The sequence below is a fragment of the Lampris incognitus genome, chromosome 21, assembly GCF_029633865.1.
Source record: "Lampris incognitus isolate fLamInc1 chromosome 21, fLamInc1.hap2, whole genome shotgun sequence".
NCBI classification, from domain to species: Eukaryota; Metazoa; Chordata; class Actinopteri; order Lampriformes; family Lampridae; genus Lampris; species Lampris incognitus.
Genome location: NC_079231.1, coordinates 18,849,661 through 18,870,597, shown reverse-complemented (window position 1 = coordinate 18,870,597; position 20,937 = coordinate 18,849,661). Strand labels below are relative to the sequence as shown.

General features: G+C 48.6%; 1 protein-coding gene across 1 annotated transcript in view; it reads left to right on the top strand.

The window, feature by feature from the left end:
• The first annotated feature begins 2,051 nt into the window (after positions 1 to 2,051).
• Positions 2,052 to 20,937, top strand: part of il1rapl1b (interleukin 1 receptor accessory protein-like 1b) — a 351,976-nt gene continuing 333,090 nt past the window's right edge. The window contains exon 1 of the mRNA XM_056301353.1: positions 2,052 to 2,133. Coding sequence (XP_056157328.1) covers positions 2,052 to 2,133 — 82 coding nt within the window. The remainder of the gene's footprint in view (positions 2,134 to 20,937) is intronic.

Here is a 20,937-nt window from a genome sequence, read left to right as displayed (position 1 = left end):
GCCTGCGGCTGGGACAGGAGTTGGAAGCCAAAACAGAATCAGTGCATACTGGGTGGGGTGGGGTGGGGGGGGGGGGTTAAGGGACCAAAGTTTAGGCCTACTGGAATTTTGTTGTTGGTTGCTGACAAACTGTTCTACTATGTTGGCTCCAAATTGTGCCAATCTATCATGGCCGCATGATTAGAATCACTGAAACTACTGCATATATATATATCGATATATGTGATATATATCGATATATACAAAAATACATATATATATATATATATACACACACAGACATACACACATATATATATATATACACACAGAGTAGTTTCATGGATTCTAATCATATTATATATATATATATATATATATATATATATATATATATATATATATATATATATATATATATGAATAAATATATATAAGAAAACACAAAACACCCATCTGGCATGAACACTACTCTTTCGTCCGAGTTAAATTTGTGATTTAACATCAATTTTTGATTTGATATGAATTTATTAAATATGTATTTTTGTTTTGGCTCAACCCCCCCCCCCCGCTTTGTTTCACTGGTAAATGCACGACATAAAGTCTCAAAGTGGCATGGAGGTCACCCTTAGCTGAAAATGGAGTCCCTCCTTGCATGGATTTCCAGCTGGGCAGTAATTCAATATCATCGTTTATTGTCTTTCAGTGCTATTGCATCTGGATGAAATTTGGATATTGTGGAACACAATTTTGTTGCCTAAGTCAGTGATAATGAGAATATATGACCTAAACTTTCTCACAGTGGGGTCTGAAATATTTGAGCGGGTATTATATAAAGACTTGTTTTGGTTTTATATTATTCTTTACATTACAAACAGTCCAATGTGATGAAGCTCAGTTGAATTCTTTATATAGATGTCGCGATGCATATGAATCATGTAAAATGTCCCATGATTAATCATATTGACAATATTTTAGCTATCACGCAGCCCATGGATGGTATCTGTAACCCTACCACGTGGCTATCAAACACACGACCTCTAAAAATGACCTGACATCTCCATTATGGATAATCCCACGATTATGATTGCCCTTTCCAGTATTGGGTGTCCTAATTTAGTTGTCTACCCAATTTCCCCCTGGGGATGAATAAAGTATTCTGGTTCTGGTTCTGATTCAGCAACGTCAATAGATTCCTTTGATGATGCCGTTAACCCGGAGGAATCCTGACTGTTATAGATGGTTTATTACATCACGCAGCCTGGGGAAATGGTTGGACAACACAACAAAGCCCGATCTGCCCTTCGTCTTAAGAGACAGAGATGCGAGGCCCCCTGGGTGGCAGTCTACTCCGTTGCCTACCAACACGGGGATCGCCCGTTCGAATCCCCATGTTACCTCCGGCTTGGTCAGGCGTCCCTACGGACACAATTGGCCATGTTTTCGGGTGGGAAGCCGGATGTGGGTATGTGTCCTGGTCGTTGCACTTGCGCCTCCTCTGGTCGGTCGGGGCGTCTGTTCGGGGAGGGGGAACTGGGGGGAATAGCGTGATCCTCCCACGTGCTACGCCCCCCTGGCTCCTTACTGTCAGGTGAAAAGGAGCGGCTGGCGACTCCACGTGTATCGGAGGAGGCGCGTGGTAGTCTGCAGCCCTCTCCGGATCGGCAGAAGAAAAACACAGCGATGCGTTTGCAACACCATTTATGTAGCCCCTGGTTGTGTACATGTGCAAGAGCAATACTCAGAAACGGGTATAAGGAGACCCAGAGGTTCAGCCGGTTTGATTTCCACCAACGTGCATTCAAATACTTTTTTTTTCTCCCTTAAATAACTGACCCCAGCTCTTGCATAAACTCGGTAGCTGTTGCCTTCCTAGCGTACAGTTCTGATTTTATCTGTGAGCTTTGGTCCGAGCACACCCCGAAATGTGAAGCCCTCCATTACTATTTATGACATTTTGTTTATTCATGAATTTCAGCTTCCAGACTCGCTCAGTGCATTCAAACAACTGGCCTCATCCGGGACCATGTACTAAAAACCTCCCTTTCATTCCTTCAGGACTGGTGTAAAAAATGAAAGCCCCCATCCCTCTTGTGCTACTGCTGTACCCCGTGGTGGTCCAGTGCCTGAAAGTGGTGTCAAAGAGAGGCTCAGGTAAGTGCCAGCTTTTTTTTCTTTGTGGGGCTAAACCATCCGGGGACCCCGCTCAGTCACTTTTCATAACGGCCACAGAAGGAAAAACTCTGCAGGCGAGTCTGCAGAACAGAACCGAGCAGAAACGCGCAGCGGTGCAGAAGCGTGGCCTCTTGCAGATGCACCGGCCCAGCAAAACTTATCATCCGAATGTGTGAAGCGATGACTGATCCGGAGTCCCCTGCTACACCATCCATTCATGAGTAGCACCGATTGATAAGGCTCGTTTTCTCTGTTTACGAGGCACGCGTAGGGGTGGGGTGGGGGTGGGGGGGTTCAGTCAACAAGATTGGGATCTGGCTGCCTCGTGCAGCTGTGATGAAATACAGAGGCGTCCTTTTTTTAATGCTTTGGCTTCTTTTAAAGACTCGGATGGTGCGTCTGCACATCCTTGCATCGTTCATTTTGAGGTTGGGTTAATCACGACGACTAAATGAGATATTTGGGGTGTTGATGTTTGCAGAGGAGCTGAACTGGTCCAGCCTTATCAAGACGGTTATTGCAACTCTGCAGGTTTTTCTTTGTCTTGAGGTAATCGGAAAATACCGCTGTAGTCCCAGAACAAGAAAGATAATAAACATTAAAGTTAAACGCTGCATACCGCACAATAAACTGCCTCACATTGCCGCGGGGCCTACATTAACTGCACAAAGTGTGTAAAATGGGTCCGTCTAATGATGGATTTTTGCTTTGTGCACTGTTATTTTGTATTTCTGGGCTTAGCCTGGTTTATCTTGACAGCTATACCTTGCTGTATGTTGACACGATGAAGCGAAAGTAGTCCATCTCGTAGTGAGCCCCCCCCCCCCCCGTCTCAAGAGGAATCACTGAGATAGATGCAGGCTGGGGGGGGGCCAACATAAAGGAAATCTTGTGCCAGTCTGTTTTCTCATTTTCCAGAGGATGCTGGCGTCTGGGGTTTTTTTTGCTCATGCATATTAGACCCAGGTGCAGGAACGGCCCCGGGCTCATCAGAGGGTTTTCAGCCTCTCCAGCAGTTAGTCCCCAGGGCCCGTCTCCTAGGACGCTCCGCAAGCCGTGGCCTGGAGCAAGGATGTGAAATGCGTCCGCTGATAAATGAAGCCCTATCCAGGCCGGACCCCCCATCCCCCCGCCCATTCCGGCCTCCGTTTAAGACGCTACAGCTTTATTAGAATTCCATGCCGGCTGCAGATCGCAGCTCTGTGGTGAGGTTGGAGAGTGGGGAAAGTCACTCTCAAGCTGAAGTGCAGCATCCGGATTTCATAAAACGGAGGAATTAGTCTTTTCAGCACGTGGGGGGGGGGGGGGGCGGCGGTAAGGGTTTTAGGATTGGATTGATGGGTCATAGGTATGTTTTCTGTGGTGATGGTTCAGGAAGCATTCTTTATGTGGAGGAGGTATGGTTTTTGTTTCCTCAAAATTTCCATGTGGATTTGCTGAAAACTATTAAAATTAAAAGAGGTCAGTCTTTAAAACCAACCTGCAACTGCAGCATGGCTTTTTATTTAAGGCATAGGTTGGTAAAATGTTGGGCGAAAGAAATCTTTATTTGGAGATTTAGCAGGAATCTGTAAACAAAAGAGAATAAAATGAATAAATAAACACAGAATAAAAGCAAACAATAATTAATAAATAATAATAATAAAGAAATAATAAAGAATAAAAGCAAGAGAGGCGAGATTGAGATGGCTTGGACGTGTGCGGAGGAGAGATGCTGGGTATATTGGCAGAAGGATGCTGAATATGGAGCTGCCAGGGAAGAGGAGAAGAGGAAGGCCAAAGAGGAGGTTTATGGATGTGGTGAGGGAGGACACGCAGGTGGCTGGTGTGACAGAGGAAGATGCAGAGGACAGGAAGAGATGGAGACGGATGATCCGCTGTGGCGCCCCCTAACGGCAGCCGCCGAAAGTAGTAGCAGTAGTAGTAGTAGTAGTAGTAGATCAGGAATTTTGCAACTACAAGGAGTCAGAGAAAGTGAAAACTTGGCACAAATGTTCCTCCGATTTTGTCTTAAAACGTTCAGGAAAAGTTCATTATAGACCTGTTCGCGGGTTACACTTCCTAGTAACTCACAAGGAATTTTAGGCTAAGAATTCCCACATCAATCCCTACGCCAGGAGTCTGTGTGACTCCATCCCGAACTAAGAAGATCAGACGCATGTCCGATGCTCCCTTAGATAAAACAGGACGGGGCACAGTGGAGTCGCTTCATGTCGCCAGTCAGAACCCTTGGGTTCAGCCCATTAAAGGCAATTAAACGAAGACTTGATTGACTCCCTTAGGGGAACGAACACAACATCCCCGCCTATTCCTTGTAAGGGGAAACACGCATGCCTGCACGCACGCACAAACTGAACACGCGTGTGCGTGTGCGTGTGCAGCTATCATCTCGAGCTGATTGAATTGAAAACATCCATCTCGCAGTAGCGCTTCGTCTGCATGTGTACACGAGGGGGGGGGGCAGTGTGGAAAAAACACACAATGCACCTATAACGGCGCATCTGTCACACTAATCCTGGCCGTGCATATGTAGAGCACATCCCTTTGTCCTTGCACCGCTGCCCCCCACCCCCCACCCCCACCCCACACCCACCCCCGCCTTCTTGTCAGACTGCTGATACGGTCTGAATGGTCGGGTAAACGGAATAATTATGTGTGTATTCTGCTTGATACAGCACATTCGGTTTTAGGGGGCGTTAGCGGTTATTATGAGGAGGACTCCCTATCCCGGGCCTTGGAAAACCAAAAAAATATCAGCGCTACCTGTTTTGTCCGTGGTCAGCATCCGCGCCGCGGTCCAGCGGCAGGGGTTGGAGGGAGGTTGGAGGGGGGCTGGGTGAGGTGCGGAGGGGATTTGCCCGTTTGAATCTGCAGCTCGGCCGTGGGAAACTCCGAATAAGCGGCGAGTGAATTAACTGCCCCCTTAGTTACCGCCGCCGCGTCTGCCCCTCAGAGGAACACTTCACCCCCTCCCCCCTTCCGGTTGCTCCGACGGAGCTGCTCGGCGACCGGAAGCAGGCGACCGTGGTCACCGTGGGGCAGCCTCCCTGGTGGGAATTTGGGGGGAAAACTGTGATTTTCTTTAAAGCAGGGCAGTGCTGGAAAAGAGCGGAGTGCCCGGCGACGCTCTTCTTTTGTGCAAGAGATGGAAGGGCTGAGGAACAGATGGGGTTGTTTTTGTTCATTTAAACTTGTTATCGTGTTTTGCAACAGTATAATGCACAAATGAGAACGAAAACAAAATAAAAACACACATACAGGCAGGTATCCATCCAGGCATAGGCATGAGAAAGGCAGTTATTTGGTGACGTTACAGCGATGAGCATTAGTCCATGCAGGTACAGATGTAGTGTATCAGCCCATCGGATCCCCCCCTCCCCCGGGGGGCAATTCTTTCTGTGCATTTAACCCATCCTTGCTGTGTAGCTAGGAGTAGTGGGCAGCTGCAGCACCCAGCGACCAACTCCACTTCGTCTTGCCGTGCCTCGGTCAAGGGCACATACAGGGGTACCAACCCTAACATGCATGTCTTTCTGATGGTGGGGGAAACCGGAGCACCCGGAGAAACCCCGCCACTGCAGACACGGGGAGAACATGCAAACTCCAAACAGGGGATGACCCCCTAAGGTTGGACAACCACAGGGTTCGAACCCAGGACCTCCTTGCTGTGAGGCGACAGCGCTTGTCATGGTTAGGCTGTCCCCTGCTAAATCTGTCCCATTTCCCCCGTCCCGTCTTCCCAGCATCTTTTCCCATGCAACAGTTCCCATCATTTGTCCCCTCCACATTTTCCGTGTAGGAGTTTGAGGTTCCTTCCAACAATGAAGAATCATCCTGGCACATGTTATTAAGCCAGTTCTTAATACTCTAAATGCAGCTTTATTCAACTGTGGTACTACAGATATGTCCTCAAGGACACATCATTCAGGTGAGCCGGGCAATTCACAGTCTGTTCATTCCCCCGTATAGCATGTATCCCTATATATTATACATCCGTTTCCATCTCTTCCTGTCCTCTGCATCCTCCTCTGTCACACCAGCCACCTGCATGTCCTCCCTCACCACATCCATAAACCTCCTCTTTGGCCTCCCTCTTCTCCTCTTCCCTGGCAGCTCCATATTCACCACCCTTCTCCCAATATCCCCAGCATCTCTCCTCCGCACATGTCCAAGCCCTTCCAGAACATTTCTCCATAAAGAGGAAACCATGAGACACTCCCACAGTGAGCACACATGTCCTGGCATGGTGGCCCAGTGGTTAGCGCTGTTGCCTCACAGCAAGAAGGTCCTGGGTTCGAACCCCTGGCCCCTCCCCAGGTCCTTTCTGTGTGGAGTTTGCATGTCCTCCCCATGTCTGCATGGGTTTGCTCCGGTTTCCCCCACCATCAAAAAGACATGCATGTTAGGGTTAATACTCTTGTCTGTGCCCTTGAGCAAGGCACGGAAAGAAGAACTGGAGTTGGTCCCCCCCCGGGCGCTGCACGGCGGCTGCCCGCTGCTCCTAGCAACACAGCTAGCATGGGTTAAATGCAGAGAGTAGATTTAATTTGTACGTATGTACGAGACGATTCAGTTTTGCATTTCCAACATAAACTCTCTTTAATCAGACCCATTTTGCCGAGCCTTGTTGGGGTATCCCTAATATCTCTGAAGTAAATTATGGTGAATAAATTTGCCTCCGACTGAAACAGATGGGACTTTAAGCAACTTAAGGTTTGTTCCGCTGCAGAGATTATTTCGTCGGGAGCTCGCTTGTACTGGAAATAGCCCGGCGTTTATCTTCCCGCTGACATTGCCATCTTATCAGTCACCGCCAAACCACTGACCAAGTTCAAATATTGAATCCTCAAATATTGAGTGGCGGGCGGGTGATAATTGAAAGTTGTCACACTTGTGAGGGAATCGTATGAGCGTGGCTGCTCCGGCCTTCGTGGCTAAGTTGGCTCTAATGAACCGCAGGTAGAGCTGCCTCAGCTCCAATGGGACTGGGCTGTTTGAGCACTCTGTGACGTCATCCTAGCAGAGTTGATATTTTCTCTCTTTAAACATTGCTTTCTGAAAATGGGCCCTGGCTGTGTTATCGTCCAACACACAATAAACCCTCAAGTCGGCCACTTCTATTAAAACAATATGGCGACGTTCAGTTGCTGCTTGGGAAGAGCTGTGTTAGAAATCCCTAAAAGCTCCTGCTCGGTTACTTAGCAATAAGCTGGGAAGGGGATCAAAATCCTCTTGTCCTGCACTGGCCGGCTGCATTTTCCAGCTCTTGCGAGGAGATGTTGGTAGACAATGGATCTGACGTAAGGTTTTAGCCCAGATTCATAGAGGGCATTAACTTGAAAGGTTTTGATTTATATTTTTCCAAACCTCTTAATGCACAGTCCAATGTGTGTGCGTTCTAACTGCCACCAAAGAGTTGCATGCCATGTTGCATGGCTACCACAATCTGTGCTGAAGGGTTTTGCACTGTGCATCTCATAACTGCTCTTGAATTTCCCCCCTTTTTCTCCCCAATTGTGTCCGGCCAATTAGCCCACTCTTCCGAGCCGTCCCGGTCACTGCTCCGCCCCCTCTGCAGACCACCACGTGCCTCCTCCGATACATGTGGAGTCGCCAGCCGCTTCTTTTCACCTGACAGTGAGGACGTTGCACGTGGGAGGAACACGCTATCCCCTCCCCCCCGAACAGGCGCCCCGACCGACCGACCGACCAGAGGAGGCGCTAGTTTGGCGTCCGGGACACATACCCACATCCAGCTTCCCACCCACAGACACGGCCAATTGTGTCAATAGGGATGCCCGACCAAGCCGGAGGTAACACGGGGGTTCGAACCGGCGATCCCCGTGTTGGTAAGCAACAGAATAGACCGCTATGCTATCCGGACGCCCCACATGGAACAATATGAAGTTCTCCAGGGCCCTCGGTCAGCTGCCGCTGCTGTTCACCGGGACCGGGGTAGAATGAAAGTCAAAACGGTGGAGGAAACGCGATGATGGAGAAAGTGGGTTCTCGCTGTCTTTTTATTTTTTTTCCTTCCAAGGGTACGACCGCGGGACCAGGGGCTGGTGACGGGACACGTTAACCGTCATAGGTTTGGATCTGTGACCTTTCTGTTGCAGGACAGGTTTGCCTCTCTCCTCCCTGGGATGAAAATAAAAGAAGCTTTTTTACCCCCCCCCCCTCCCAAAAGAAGCTTGTCAACAGTGTTCTTTGAGATCCCTCAGGTCTCAGGTTTTACCCCTTTAGGTTTCTGTAGTTACTAGATTTGAAGGGATGTACAAAGAAACTGAATATTCACATCTCGCTCCGTGGCAGCCTCTCTCTTTCAGCACAAAGACGGTCAAAAAAGAAGCTTGACTGATTTCTCTCTTCCAAGACACGGCAGACTTGCTGGCTGGTGAGGTCGTCGACAGGGCCCCAGCTTTAATTCCCCATGCAGCTAAACCTGGTGCAGCATCCCGGAGCAAGATCTCCGATCCCTCAGCAGGCCGCTGAGCCTGCACCCTAACCGGGAGGTGAAGAGGAAACACTTCCCCCCGGTAGGATTAACAGAGTATATCACGCTAAAGACAGGAGAAATAAATAAACCCAGGACAGTATTTCATACCAACCAGGTTTGTCTCATGGACCCTGCTCGTTGCAGTGTCCTCCAGTATATTTTGTCATGCGGCTTTCTGTCCAATATCTAATAGGGCTGCAACTAAGTTATTTTCATAATCAATTAATCTGCCAGATTATTATTTTTTCCCCCTCAATTAATTGATTAATCATTTAATCGGTTAAAAGTCAAAAATGCTTGTGGGAGCAACAGGGTTATCAAATCAGTATGCCATTAATTTTCATGTTTAATATTTCATAATTTAAACTACTGAAATTGGTGGATTAATCAAATCAGTCTAATTAAATCAGTCTCATAAAAGCAGTCTTGGAAAATCAGTCTCGTGAATCAGCCCCATATGAAATTATTAACCATTAACTTTGCTCCTCAGTAGTTATAATTTACCCATTTCGTTTGATGGACTAATCAATCTTGCACTGATTGGATTACTTTGATTGGCAGGGGAAGGCTTCCATAAATATTGTCACAAAGCAGGCAGGGCAATGGCTTACTTCGATGAGAACAATTTATTAGGGCAGCCAATCAAGAAAAATCTACTAATATTAATCAACGCTAATTATCGAACAAACGGATCAGGTGTGATCAGTGATGAGCAGCAATGTAATGATCAAGGCACAAAAGGTGATATGAGGTAATGAGGCTGCTCAAATATTGTGCGTGCGCGTGCGTGCATGTGTGGTGTCATACGCCGTGAGGAAGTGGCGCCGAAGAAGAAAGGGAAGTTGTGTGTTTGTGTTTGCGGCTGCGCAGGCAAGATCAACCCGGCATCACGTCTTTTCGTGTCATAGTCACGAATGACTAATCTATGGCTTGGTGCTGTGCAACGACCAGCAAGAAATACAACTGTGCTTCAGTTGGAAGGCTGGTTCGTGTCTGCACCACGTTTTTTTTTCTTCTTCTTCTGTCAGTCGGGACTCGGGAGCGCTGAAGCCCTAAGGGTTAGGGTTAGGACCGGAGAGGATCCCTCAACAATCCCTCCCTGATACCTCAACAATATGACGGGCTAGTGTTAGGCTAGTGACAGGCTACCCGGACGCCCAAATGTGGCGTACTTTTGGCGATACGTTAGGATGCTGTACAGGGCAGGACTTGAGGTATGGTAAAGCACTATGTAGTCAGTAACACTTCTCCTGGATCGCCACCTCGCCATGATGGAGAAGCTTGTGTGTTGGCCTGGTGGCCTATCCGAAGTGTCGCCCTGCCTGCCGCCGCCCAGCGACTGCTGGGATAGGCTCCAGCTTCCCGCGACCCTGATTGGGATAAGCAGCTTGGATAGTGGATGGATGGACTTTTTAATGTTTCTTTGTTATTTGAGAATATCTTGGGCCCTCTCTGAAGACCCAGAGGGCCCTGACCGTCCCCTTTCTGCTCGCCTGTGTTGGCGTATTCGGCAGTGGATAGGTCAAGTCACGATGAATCACAATTATGACTAGTGCTAGAAACATACTGTATCCGTCTACTTTCCATCCATCAAGGGTTACCCTTAAGGAAACCATTAACACACGTCCCCCCCCTCCCCCCCAGCAAACATTGATAACAGTTGGGGGATTGGGCCGCCGTACGCCTTGACGTGGATTGAGACAAATTTGGCCCCTCTCCTACCCTCGTGCTCCCTAGCCATTAGTCCCCATTCCTGGGCTAGACGTTGATGAGTCCCCAGACAAATGGCGGTTACCTTACCACAGTCTCCCAGCAATTCCAGCGATGCATATTGGAGCCATTACATCCGCACAGTCTTCAGGTCCCCGCCGAGCTCATGTATATGTTAATATATATATATATATATAAGGAGCTGCTTGCTGACGTGTGCTCCCGTTTGCTAATGGAACAGGGGATTTTGTTTTTCCCAGGCTTCTGTCAAAGATGCTGCGAGGGCCCGACGTGTCACCGCGAAGGGGAGGCCGTAAATAAAGCCCGCTTGCCACGGGGAAAGACCTTGGCTCCCATTAGAGAGCATCCGTTCGTCACCCGCCCTCCATGTGTTCATCTGCCACTGCCGGGCCCCGCAACATCTCACACCTCCACTATATTTATCTACAGAAAAAGATGGAGGAGGAGAGGTAGGGAGGAGGAGGAGGGGGGGGGGACACACACCAAAAAACATCGATAAAATTCTCTCGGTTCTCCTCCCGCTCTCCGTCCTCGCAGGGGAGCGTCAAGTACATCCCGGCAGTCAATTAAACCCGGCGCGTCGCGACGCGCCCAACTCGGGGGGGGGGGGGGGACGTCAAGATTAATCGATCAAGTCAAGGGACGGCGTCGTCCCCCGCATAAATGGCGCTACTCACGTTCCGGCCAGTAATAAGGATCTCTCGAGTCAAGTTTATTTGTGTAGCCCGAATTCCCAAGGTAGTCCCGAATGGCTTTACAATCAGCACAATATACGACAGCATGTGGCATACGACGACCTGATTGGATGAGACAGTGGTTCCTAAAGGGGGGACGTTGACGCACGGCGCAAATTCGATTGCGGCAAGCCACTTGACTTTGTAATTGATATTGAAGGGCGCTAAATATGGCAGTTAACTGTCAGCAAGAACCTGGGCCCGTCCCGGGCTTTTCGTTTGTTAGGAAAGATGGGACAAGACTGTTTTGCGACATATCGGTACACTTGACGGCAAATGCGGCAACGCCAGCCCACGCACTAGCAACCAACCACCCTGCGGTAAGGAGTTGGGTCCCGCTGCGGGTTGGCGGTACCACACGACAACGCCCACTTAACTGCATGACACAAGCATTTCACTGCACGACCCTCTCCCCTCCCCAATACTGAGGTCTTCGATGGTAACCCCGGATGTGCGAAATGCCATGCGCACTCTCGCACATGCGCAAAGTAAGCGTTGGGTGAAAATCCCACGAGAGTTTTGCGAATCAAGGGTTACCGTCTAGACGCCAGCATTGTTACCCTAATGGCACGTTTACACGACACCTCCCGCCCCCCCCCGACCTCTAACCCTAACCCTAGCCCTATCACTCCGCATGCCTCAACCTAACCAAGTGGGGTTGTCATGTAGGTTGGACTTGGCGGTAAGAGAGAGCACTGTGTAGAGATTTACACTGAATTCCAATCGGATTACGTCATCATTCGTGGCTGTTATTGATCTCGGTATAAGATGAAGAAGAAATAGATACAAATTAACAATTGCAAAATGGTAACTAGACTGCATTTATACCACTCAAAGAGCTGTACAGCGTACGCCTCATATTCACCCATGCACACACCTTCATACACTGATGGTGCAGGCTGCCGTGCAAGGCACCACCCTGCTCATCAGGAGCACTTAGGGGGGGTCAGTGTCTTGCTCTAGGACGCTTCAACACGCTCTCTGCAGGAGCCGGGGATCGAACCGGCGACCTTCTGATGACTAGACGGCCAGCTCTGAGCCACGCCGCCCCTAAAAACTCTTCGACCAAAGGGCCTGTTATGAAACAAATGTATTTTGGGGCACATTTAGGTGGACGCTCACACTTACCTTTGAAAACACACACACACGCATGCGTGTGCATGCACAAAACTAACCAATACAACACACCCACATGCACAAATGCACAAGTGCGCACACACGCATGCACACAAACAGACCCACACATGGCACACGGTTCATCTTGTGGTCAATACCGTATACCCGCCCAAACGTTGAATGATTACCTTCCCCTGCGCCGCCTGGCTCAGACCCGGCGAGATTGATCGCACACATGATATTGGAAATGAAATGGGTTGGCCACTCGGAAGGTGTTTACTCCCGCTGTCCTGCTTGCAGAGCGGAGAGGAAGCCGCTCGGCAGCTGGGCCACATAGGGCCCTCCTGACAACCCGGGCCGCCGCTACGGATACGCGCCCCGGGTCGGAGACCAATGCCGCGGCCGTCCGTTTCGGCAGGAGGGTGATCCATCAGGAGATTTACGAGCGGAAGAGTCTGTCCACAGTCTGCCTGCTGACCTGTAATAATGTTACAACATGGCAGCAGCAGCGGCGGCGGCGGAGGAGAGAAAGGGCTCGGAGGGATGAGCGTAACAGCTTGGTCGAAATCGACATCTCAGCGGAAGAGGGGGGCGGGGGCGTTATTGCTTGAAATTCAATTGCAGTTCTCAACATTTACAATCAATCTAAAGGGAATATGTTTGAGATCTGGGTCTCCTATCTTGACTGTATGACAGGCTCATAAATACGTTGAATGGATGAATGGAGCTGGCTCACCTTTGACCCTTACTGGGTGCAGCCAGTAGTCTATTAGCTCTGTTTGAGGGAGATTTTTGCCCCCTTTTTTTCTCTTGGCTCCCCCCCCCCCTTTTGTCTCCCCAGTTGTACGTGGCTAATTACCCCACTCTTCCGAGCCATCCCAGTTGCTGCTCCACCCGCCGCTGCCCATCAGGGGAGGGCTGCAGACTACCACGTGCCTCCTCCCATACATGTGGAGTCGCCAGCCGCTTCTTTTTCACCTGACAGTGAGGAGTTTCACCTGGGGGACGTAGTGCGTGGGGGGATCACGCTATTCCCCCCAGTTCCCTCTCCCCCGAATAGGCGCCTCGACCGGCCAGAGGAGGCGCTAGAACAGCAACCACGGCACATACCCACATCCGGCTTCCCACCCGTAGAAACGGCCAATTGTCTCTGTAGGGACACCCGACCAAGCCAAAGGTCACACAGGGATTCGAACCAGTGATCCCCGTGTTTGAAGGCAACGGAAGAGACTGCTATACTGCCCGGACACCCCCACAAACCAACTGTCTTGTCAGAAACCTTGTGGCAGGACGTAAAAGACGAATACGTGGCACCGATACCCAATCCGGATGGTGCCGACGTTGAGCTGGAGCAGTGGGAGCAACTCGGTGTTACACAACCCACCAGCAGTGACATCTGTCAGGTAAAGAGCGGGGCAGATTTCTACCCCACCATTTCACCGAATGCTGAGTGTACTGCTAACCATGCCGAGCGCTCATTTAGCACGCCGAGGCGTCTCAAGGCTTATTTATGCAACACGGTGGCAGACTCACTGGGCCTGCCCTTATGAACAGTCACCCTGAAATGAGAAGAGACAGTGAGGAAGTGCTCAAACAATTCAATGCGACCAGGAAGAGGGAGAGTAAACTTCACATAGGCAGGCCAGATTTAATTATTCATTAATCAGTCAGTGGCATTTCTCTCTCAGCTCTCTCTCAGTGTATGTGTGTGTGTGCGTGCACGTGTGCGTGCACGCTCAGGTTTCTGCATGTACCCTGAGATGAAATCCTGCAGGCGCCCCTGTGTAATACTGCCTATTTGTTATCGCTGCAGCACAACTCCGGAGTATAAAATGTAGTTTCTCACTTGGGCGTTTGGATCAGATTCATAACAGAATGGGGACTCTTGAGCTCATTTGTTTTCATCTGTTTCACCAAATAGAGTCTGCAGCGTCAGGGCGATCAGGGCTGCACCGGGAAACTTATAAGTTGCTTAGATTTGTTCAAATTGGCCTCCGCTGATTCTTGGGAGGACTTATGAGGTGTTGGGTGATTTGGTACTTTTTGGATTCAGGTGACTTTGCACACAGGTGCTTACGGTCCAAATTCAGTCAAATATGATTTAAATGAAAGATTTTATTTCTCGTTCTTTGGACTGCGAGGCCTACTTTACATTCAACTTGAGAGCAACGCGAATCCGTTCAGCAATAAAGTTGCAGGCGAGACAATTGAAATGGTTTATTCTGCTGAGTACATTACCGGGTCTTTCACATTATATTTTTGTTTCTTCATTTTGGTGATGCTCCACAACGCCCAAATCATTGAAGTCATTTGCCTTAACAGTCATTAGTTTTACAGCTTACGTGGCCTTGTGTGTTATCTGCGTTTTGATTGGCTGTTGCGTGAATTAGTTTGACAAAGCTGAGACGTTTGCACGCGTTGCAGCTGTGAAGCGAACAGGTGCCAGGAGCGTTGCACGGGGGTTCCACCACTGCAGCTCCAGTGCAGCTTAAACGTGTTTCCCTCGAGTTTGCAGGACAGTTTCACGATGTAGAGGTCAAGGTCGGCCTAAAGGTCACAGGCGCTGTGCCGTTCTTTATCCGGCCATTGGCTTTTGAGGGCGTCTGCAGACTGTGGGCCCTGGACATTGGATACAATACAGAGCATTATCTCCGGTTTAATATGTCTCCCCGCAAGATAATGGGTTCATTTCGGGCCTTCTTGGCCTAATTATGCAGCCCACTTTGAAAAGTTGGGGTGCTTGGTATGAAACGGAGAGATTACATGTGTGGATGATAATGAGCTTTAGCAGGAAAAGAGGATTTGAGCATGGAGAAGACCAGCTCCTGCCTAATTTAAAGGAAAAAAAATAGTGAAATTTAGTGAAGAAACGAAGAGAGAACTGTAAAATAAATAAATAAATAAATAAATAAATAAGTGACACGGGGAACGGGGCAATTTGGACACAAATGGCAGTGAGTTTTTTCTTCTTCTTCTCCTTGACTGCTCGGCTCTCACAAAGCTTAGCCCGGGGGGCAGAAACGAGGCTTCGGTCTCTCGGTACTATGCAAATCACCCAGGGGCCAGTGATGGGACGGTACCCCAAAAAAAATCACATAGTTTAACCTGAGGCTGCACCGCGCGATTAATCCGTTCGGGTACCCCCGCCCCCGCCCACCCCTCACGCACCATGTCATCTTTTAAACTCCCATTTATCTCTCTGTCACGCAGCTCTGTCAATCAGCTTTTCCCTTTTCTTCTTCGGTGGGTTTGTTTTGTATGGGGTAGGATGCGCGTTGTTCTGTCATGGTGATGACAAACCTGGCTCTAGGTCCCCTTTTTTTGGAAAAGAGAGCTCTAAGAACCTCGTCGCTCTCGCGGTGCTCCTTGACTTTTTTTTTCCATTTCCTGTCTCGCTCCGCGTTATTTTATTCTTCGTCATCCGGGGAGCGATGATTTAAGCTGCGGTTAATCTCCATAATCTCGGGCTAGCCTGAAAAATAACTCAAAGGTAAATCACAGGCAAGGCCCGGGTACCTCAGGTCATCGCTTGTCATTCTTGGTCCATTACGATTACTTCCGCTTCCGGTGTCGAAAGATGGCGGAGCGAATTCACGTTTGCGGCGGTCTCACCCAGTACCGTCCATGCAGTGTCTTTGTCCACGTCTGCGTCTAAGTTTGTGTCTTCATTTGATGGCTGGGAGACTTGGCCTTGGATCGAGTGGGGCAGCTTTGTCTGCTGCGTCTTGTGGGCCCAAGGAGCACGGCCCCTGCCCGGAGCTGCGCCCGAAGAGGTAACACCGAGGGCGGTTTGACAGGACGCGGAAGCGGGGCAGGCTAAGCTAACTGCTAGCCCATGCAGACCGGCAGTTCCGACAGCGTCAAGGGCGGTCTGGTGGCCGCCTCGCTGGGTTTTTTGGTGTGTCGAGGGTGTCTGGCTGGGAGACCTGGCGTTGGATCGGCTGAGAGAGCCTGGTCTGCTGCCTCCAGTGGGGCCCAAGGACCACGGCCCCTGTCTGGAGCTGCTCCCAAAGAGGAAACACCGAGGGCGGTCTGACAGGATGCAGAAGCGGGCCAGGCTAAGCTAACTGCTAGCCCATGCAGACCAGCAGTTCCGACAGCCATCCTGGCTGGCGTTCCTTCCCTTGGAAAGTGAGTTTTTTGTTTAGTTTGGATGTATGTGTTAGTCTGGATATGTGTGTTCTTGTAGTTCTTGTAGTTTTTTGAGATGTGTTGTTGTCTTGGTGTTGCGGTGCTGTGGGCTGGGGGGAAACGATATTTCGGTTCATTTCATAAAGTGCCCCTGATTCCTGATTATGAACTCAGTGCACCTGCAGGGCTGAATGCATGGGTGAAGTATTGTGAGTTTGCATGGAGTAGACAACAATTTAAACGAGACTCCTTCACTAACTGACATAAGAAGCTGCTCTAACTCTTAACCCACAGTTACACAACCTGCAGTATCATGTTTGCGGACGTGTTGTTAGTGGAAATAAAAACCCCTTTATTAAAGTGAACGGTGCCAGTTGCTGCTTGGAGCTGTCAGTTGGCAACGCTGACCCTCCAGAAAGCTTGACCGGGACACTCAATAACACCGTTTTTCAAAATTACATGTTTGTGTCTCCATCTTAGCAGAGAGCCTTGCTTTCTACACTTTGGGAGACTCTACTATTAGTGTGAACTCAATATTTATCCCCCCCCCCCGCTATCGACCTTCGAAATGAGACAAACTGGTGTAACTTGATTACAAGCTGTCTGATTCATTGCCCTCCCTCAGACAATTGAATTCTTTTATTTCAATGCTGCTGTCACACTGGAGGAACATTGGTTTTCCATTGATTGTAGGACTGGCTTTGCTTCTGGCCGAGTCCGCCACTTGGTTAAGTTTGATTTCCAAGAGGAGCTTGTCAGGTTTGCATGGCAACACCATCAACATTGCCATTTTTAAAATTTTATTTATTCATATTTTTGGTCATCTTGCAGCTTTAGCAGCATCCAGCCCAGTAATAGTTCAGTAATATGTTCTGTGCCTTGGAGATGCTCCCATGTGGATAAAGCACAGCTTGCCTACAGCATTAAACACTACTTCTTCCCCAATAACCTTCAATGCAAATTTTTCATTTTGTAATTAATCGGCACAAACTGTGTTTGTTAATTACTGCGGCAGTGACTAATTCATTTGGACTGCTGCTGCTTCTTCTTCTTCTTCTTCTTCTTCTTCTTCTTCTTCTTCTTCTTCTTCTTCTTCTTCTTCTTCTTCTTCTTCTTCTTCTTCTTCTTCTTCTTCTTCTTCTTCTTCTTCTTCTTCTTCTTCTTCTTCTTCTTCTTCTTCTTCTTCTTCTTCTCTTTTAGATGAATAGCCTGTAAAAGAAAGTGCGTGCAGGATGGAGCGCCCATGCCTGAATATTTTCTTCTCACGGCATCTCTCATTTTAGAGCATCCTTTGTCAGGAGCCCCCCGACAACAACCCTAACACGATGTGTAACCGGAGAAGTCACAGCTTTAGTTAGGGGATCAGTTTTATTGATTGATGACTCCAGACAAAAGACCAGATTTTCTGCCTTTTTTCACTTCACACTGCCTCGGCTATTACACACGGACACACAAACACAACCCCGCATTCATCCACAATGTCTCGTTGCCATAACAAAAATCTACTGGAGTTTGAGGAGGAATTGTGTGTGTGCATGCGTGCGTGTCTGTATCGGGGTGGTAAACACTTAACCAAGTCAATTGAACAGCAACTTGAGTGATGCTCAAGAGGCAATAGCGTTCTGCTCGTGGACATCTTGTGGTATTCTACTGTTTAGAAAACTGTTCAATATGCCCCCCCTCCCCTCTCCCCAACCTAAAAGAGGCAGGAAAACAAAAGTTTTTTCTCAAACGGAGCTGAACAATGCAGTATTATGAGATGTAGATGACCTATGTGGTGGCCCAGTTCTGACCAGAAATGTCATTTGGTCGGTGGTGATGGCACTCCCCCGGAAAGCCTCCCTCCCTGTTAATTGATAAGCTCCTCTGAGCACAATTCACCTGAAGAAGATGGGGCCTATATCTGCGTCGGCTCATTGCTTGGCTGCTGGGTAGAAATAGATCGCAGCAGGCGATGTGTAAGTACTGCTATGGTCTGTTGTTTTTTGAATCTGACGTGTTGGTGTAGTGGGCTTTTTGATGTAGTTGAACACTAGAACGACCACGGGGTTTTAAACTCCATATTCTGTCAAGGTAAATACCCAGTTGAGATGTTAATGCATTGCATGTGTCAGTATGTCTGTAAGGAAACAACTGACACCACAATGAACATTTCAACAACTGTAATACTATTTTTAAAACAATTTAAACTTAAGAGAGACGTGGTCGAACTTGAATAGCAAAATGTAAAAAGTGAAAATATTACCTGAAAAACACAGAAAACACATGTTGCTAATCTAACAAACGTAAGAAGGCCTATAAAATGTGAAATGTAAAAAAGAACTGAAACAGTCCCAAACAACAACTGTAATTTAAAAACTACTAGAACGACCGTGTGTGGTCATTTTGACCACCCACAAACTCTATATTCTGTCAAGATAAATACCCAATTGAGATATTAATGCATTACATATGGTAATATGTCTGTTAAGAAACGACTGATACCTAAATTAACATTTTAACCACTTTAATACTATTTTTCAAACGATTTAAAATGGCCGCTGTCCAACGCCTGTAAATACTGCAGCGCCTCGGTGGTGGGCATGGTGCATCTGTAATGGCGTCTGTAACCAGACATGTTGAACATAATCAAAAATCAAATGTAGACTATTTCTCTGCACTGGAGAATGCTAGTGTGTCTCTAGGACAGAGCAATGAACTTCACAAAGGAAATGACGCGACCAACACACGTCATAAATAGACATGACGCGCACGATGACGCACAAATTACGAGCCGTCATTTTGACCGCTTATGGTCGTTTTAGGTGGATCTTATCATAACTTTTTTTCGTGCAGTTGATCTGAAACTCATTTCAATGCAAATATATGCAATTTTAGGAGCGTTCGGGGCGCGGCAGGTCCATCCTTTGTTTCACAAAGTTACTAAACTTTGAAAATCCAAAACCGTCAGAATGACTGCCTTGGTCGTTCTAGTGTTGTTGGGTTTTTTTTTCGGATGGTTGTTTTCTAGTAACTATTTATTCATTAAGCATTAACTAGCTACGATATTTTGTACATTTCGAGATATGCAACACTAAACAGTTAACCACTAGTTTGTTACTCAGCTCTTTATGCACAAACATAGGACCGGATTTACGAAATGGCCGGCGTTGCCCCAGTCCAGGAAGGAACGGGGGGGGGGGGGGGGGCGCGTGGGAAGGTAACCAAGGATGGCGAAGACCACCTGCGCCCTGTTTCAGCCACCTCGGAATCCGCTGTTACTCTGTAGGAATCCTTTGTCAACGAGTGTCGCCGGATAGGAAACCCCCAACAGCTTGTTTTGCCTTCCGCGGTGACGTCATGAAAGGTCCCACGAAGGATTGTTTTGTTTATAATTAGCCCACCCCTCGACAGCAGGGCTCCGGTTGTCGGCTCCTGGGTTTTGTGGGCCGCAGGAAGTCTCTCACGGCTGCGTGGCATTTGACGAGGCTGTCAACCACCCTCGCGTCCGTCTGGCTCCCAGCGTGTGGCCTCCTTCACTTGAGCCTTTCTATGCAAACTCTGAACACCCCCCCCCCCGCTGCATTCAGCCCCTGCTCACAGTCATCCCTTTTACCCAATGATGTCCTAGAAAAGCAAAAATAACCCCCCCCCACCGCCCCCAACCCGCTATATTGTTGTTCTGCCCTGTATGTTTTCTCCCCTTTCATTTCATGCCCTCTCTCTTCCTCTCTCTCTCTTCCCAAGCTGGGATTGGTCAAAAGCACAATCCGGCCCGTTTCTGCGACGAGCAAGACGCACCGTGAATCCTTCCCGGTCTCCGGGGAGCCCTGCCAAGTTCGGGGCTTTATTTTGTTTTGTCCGAGTGTTTTTTCTTCTTCTGTGCTCTTCTAAACGGAATTTGGAGGAAAAAAAGAGGGGAGAAATATGTAAGCTGGCTTGCTGGGGAGCGCGCACGTCTTTGTCAGGTTTTGGGGGGGACGAGCCCGCCGCGGGAGCGCTGGACGCGGACCAGACTAGTTTCTCCGGTGCCTGGCAGGTTTTTCCCTCACCAGCCTTAATTTGCTCCCGAGGCACAAGCGGGGCCCTATTCAGCACCCAGTCCCCTTAGTATTTTGATTATAATTAGAGGGGAATTAACTGGGGACCCTCCCCCCCATAGGAAGTCTGCCATTTAATCCAGTCTTACAACACCCAACTGTGGCTTAATTAACAAACGGCGCCATTCGCTTTTTGTACCTTTATTAACTTTATTAAAAATTCCAACGTTCGACTCGACAGTGACAGCCGCTCCCGTGTGTGTGCGCGTGCGCGTGCGCGTGGTGTTATTTCATTCGCTGTGATTTACACGGAACTTTTCCATCACGCGTTTCCCTGTCACGTTTACTGGCCGCGCGTTTGATGCTGAGGTATTTGCTGGCCCCTTATTTACAGTTCTCCGGGGGGCCTCCCAAAAAAAAAAATTTGTTGGAAGATGGCAGTTGATTTCCCTGCAGTGCCGTGATCAATAAATTCTGCATATTAATTAAGCTCCACTGTCATCTCCGAGACGTCTCCCCAGGGATAGGGATGAGTCTCTTTTCTCTGGCCTTG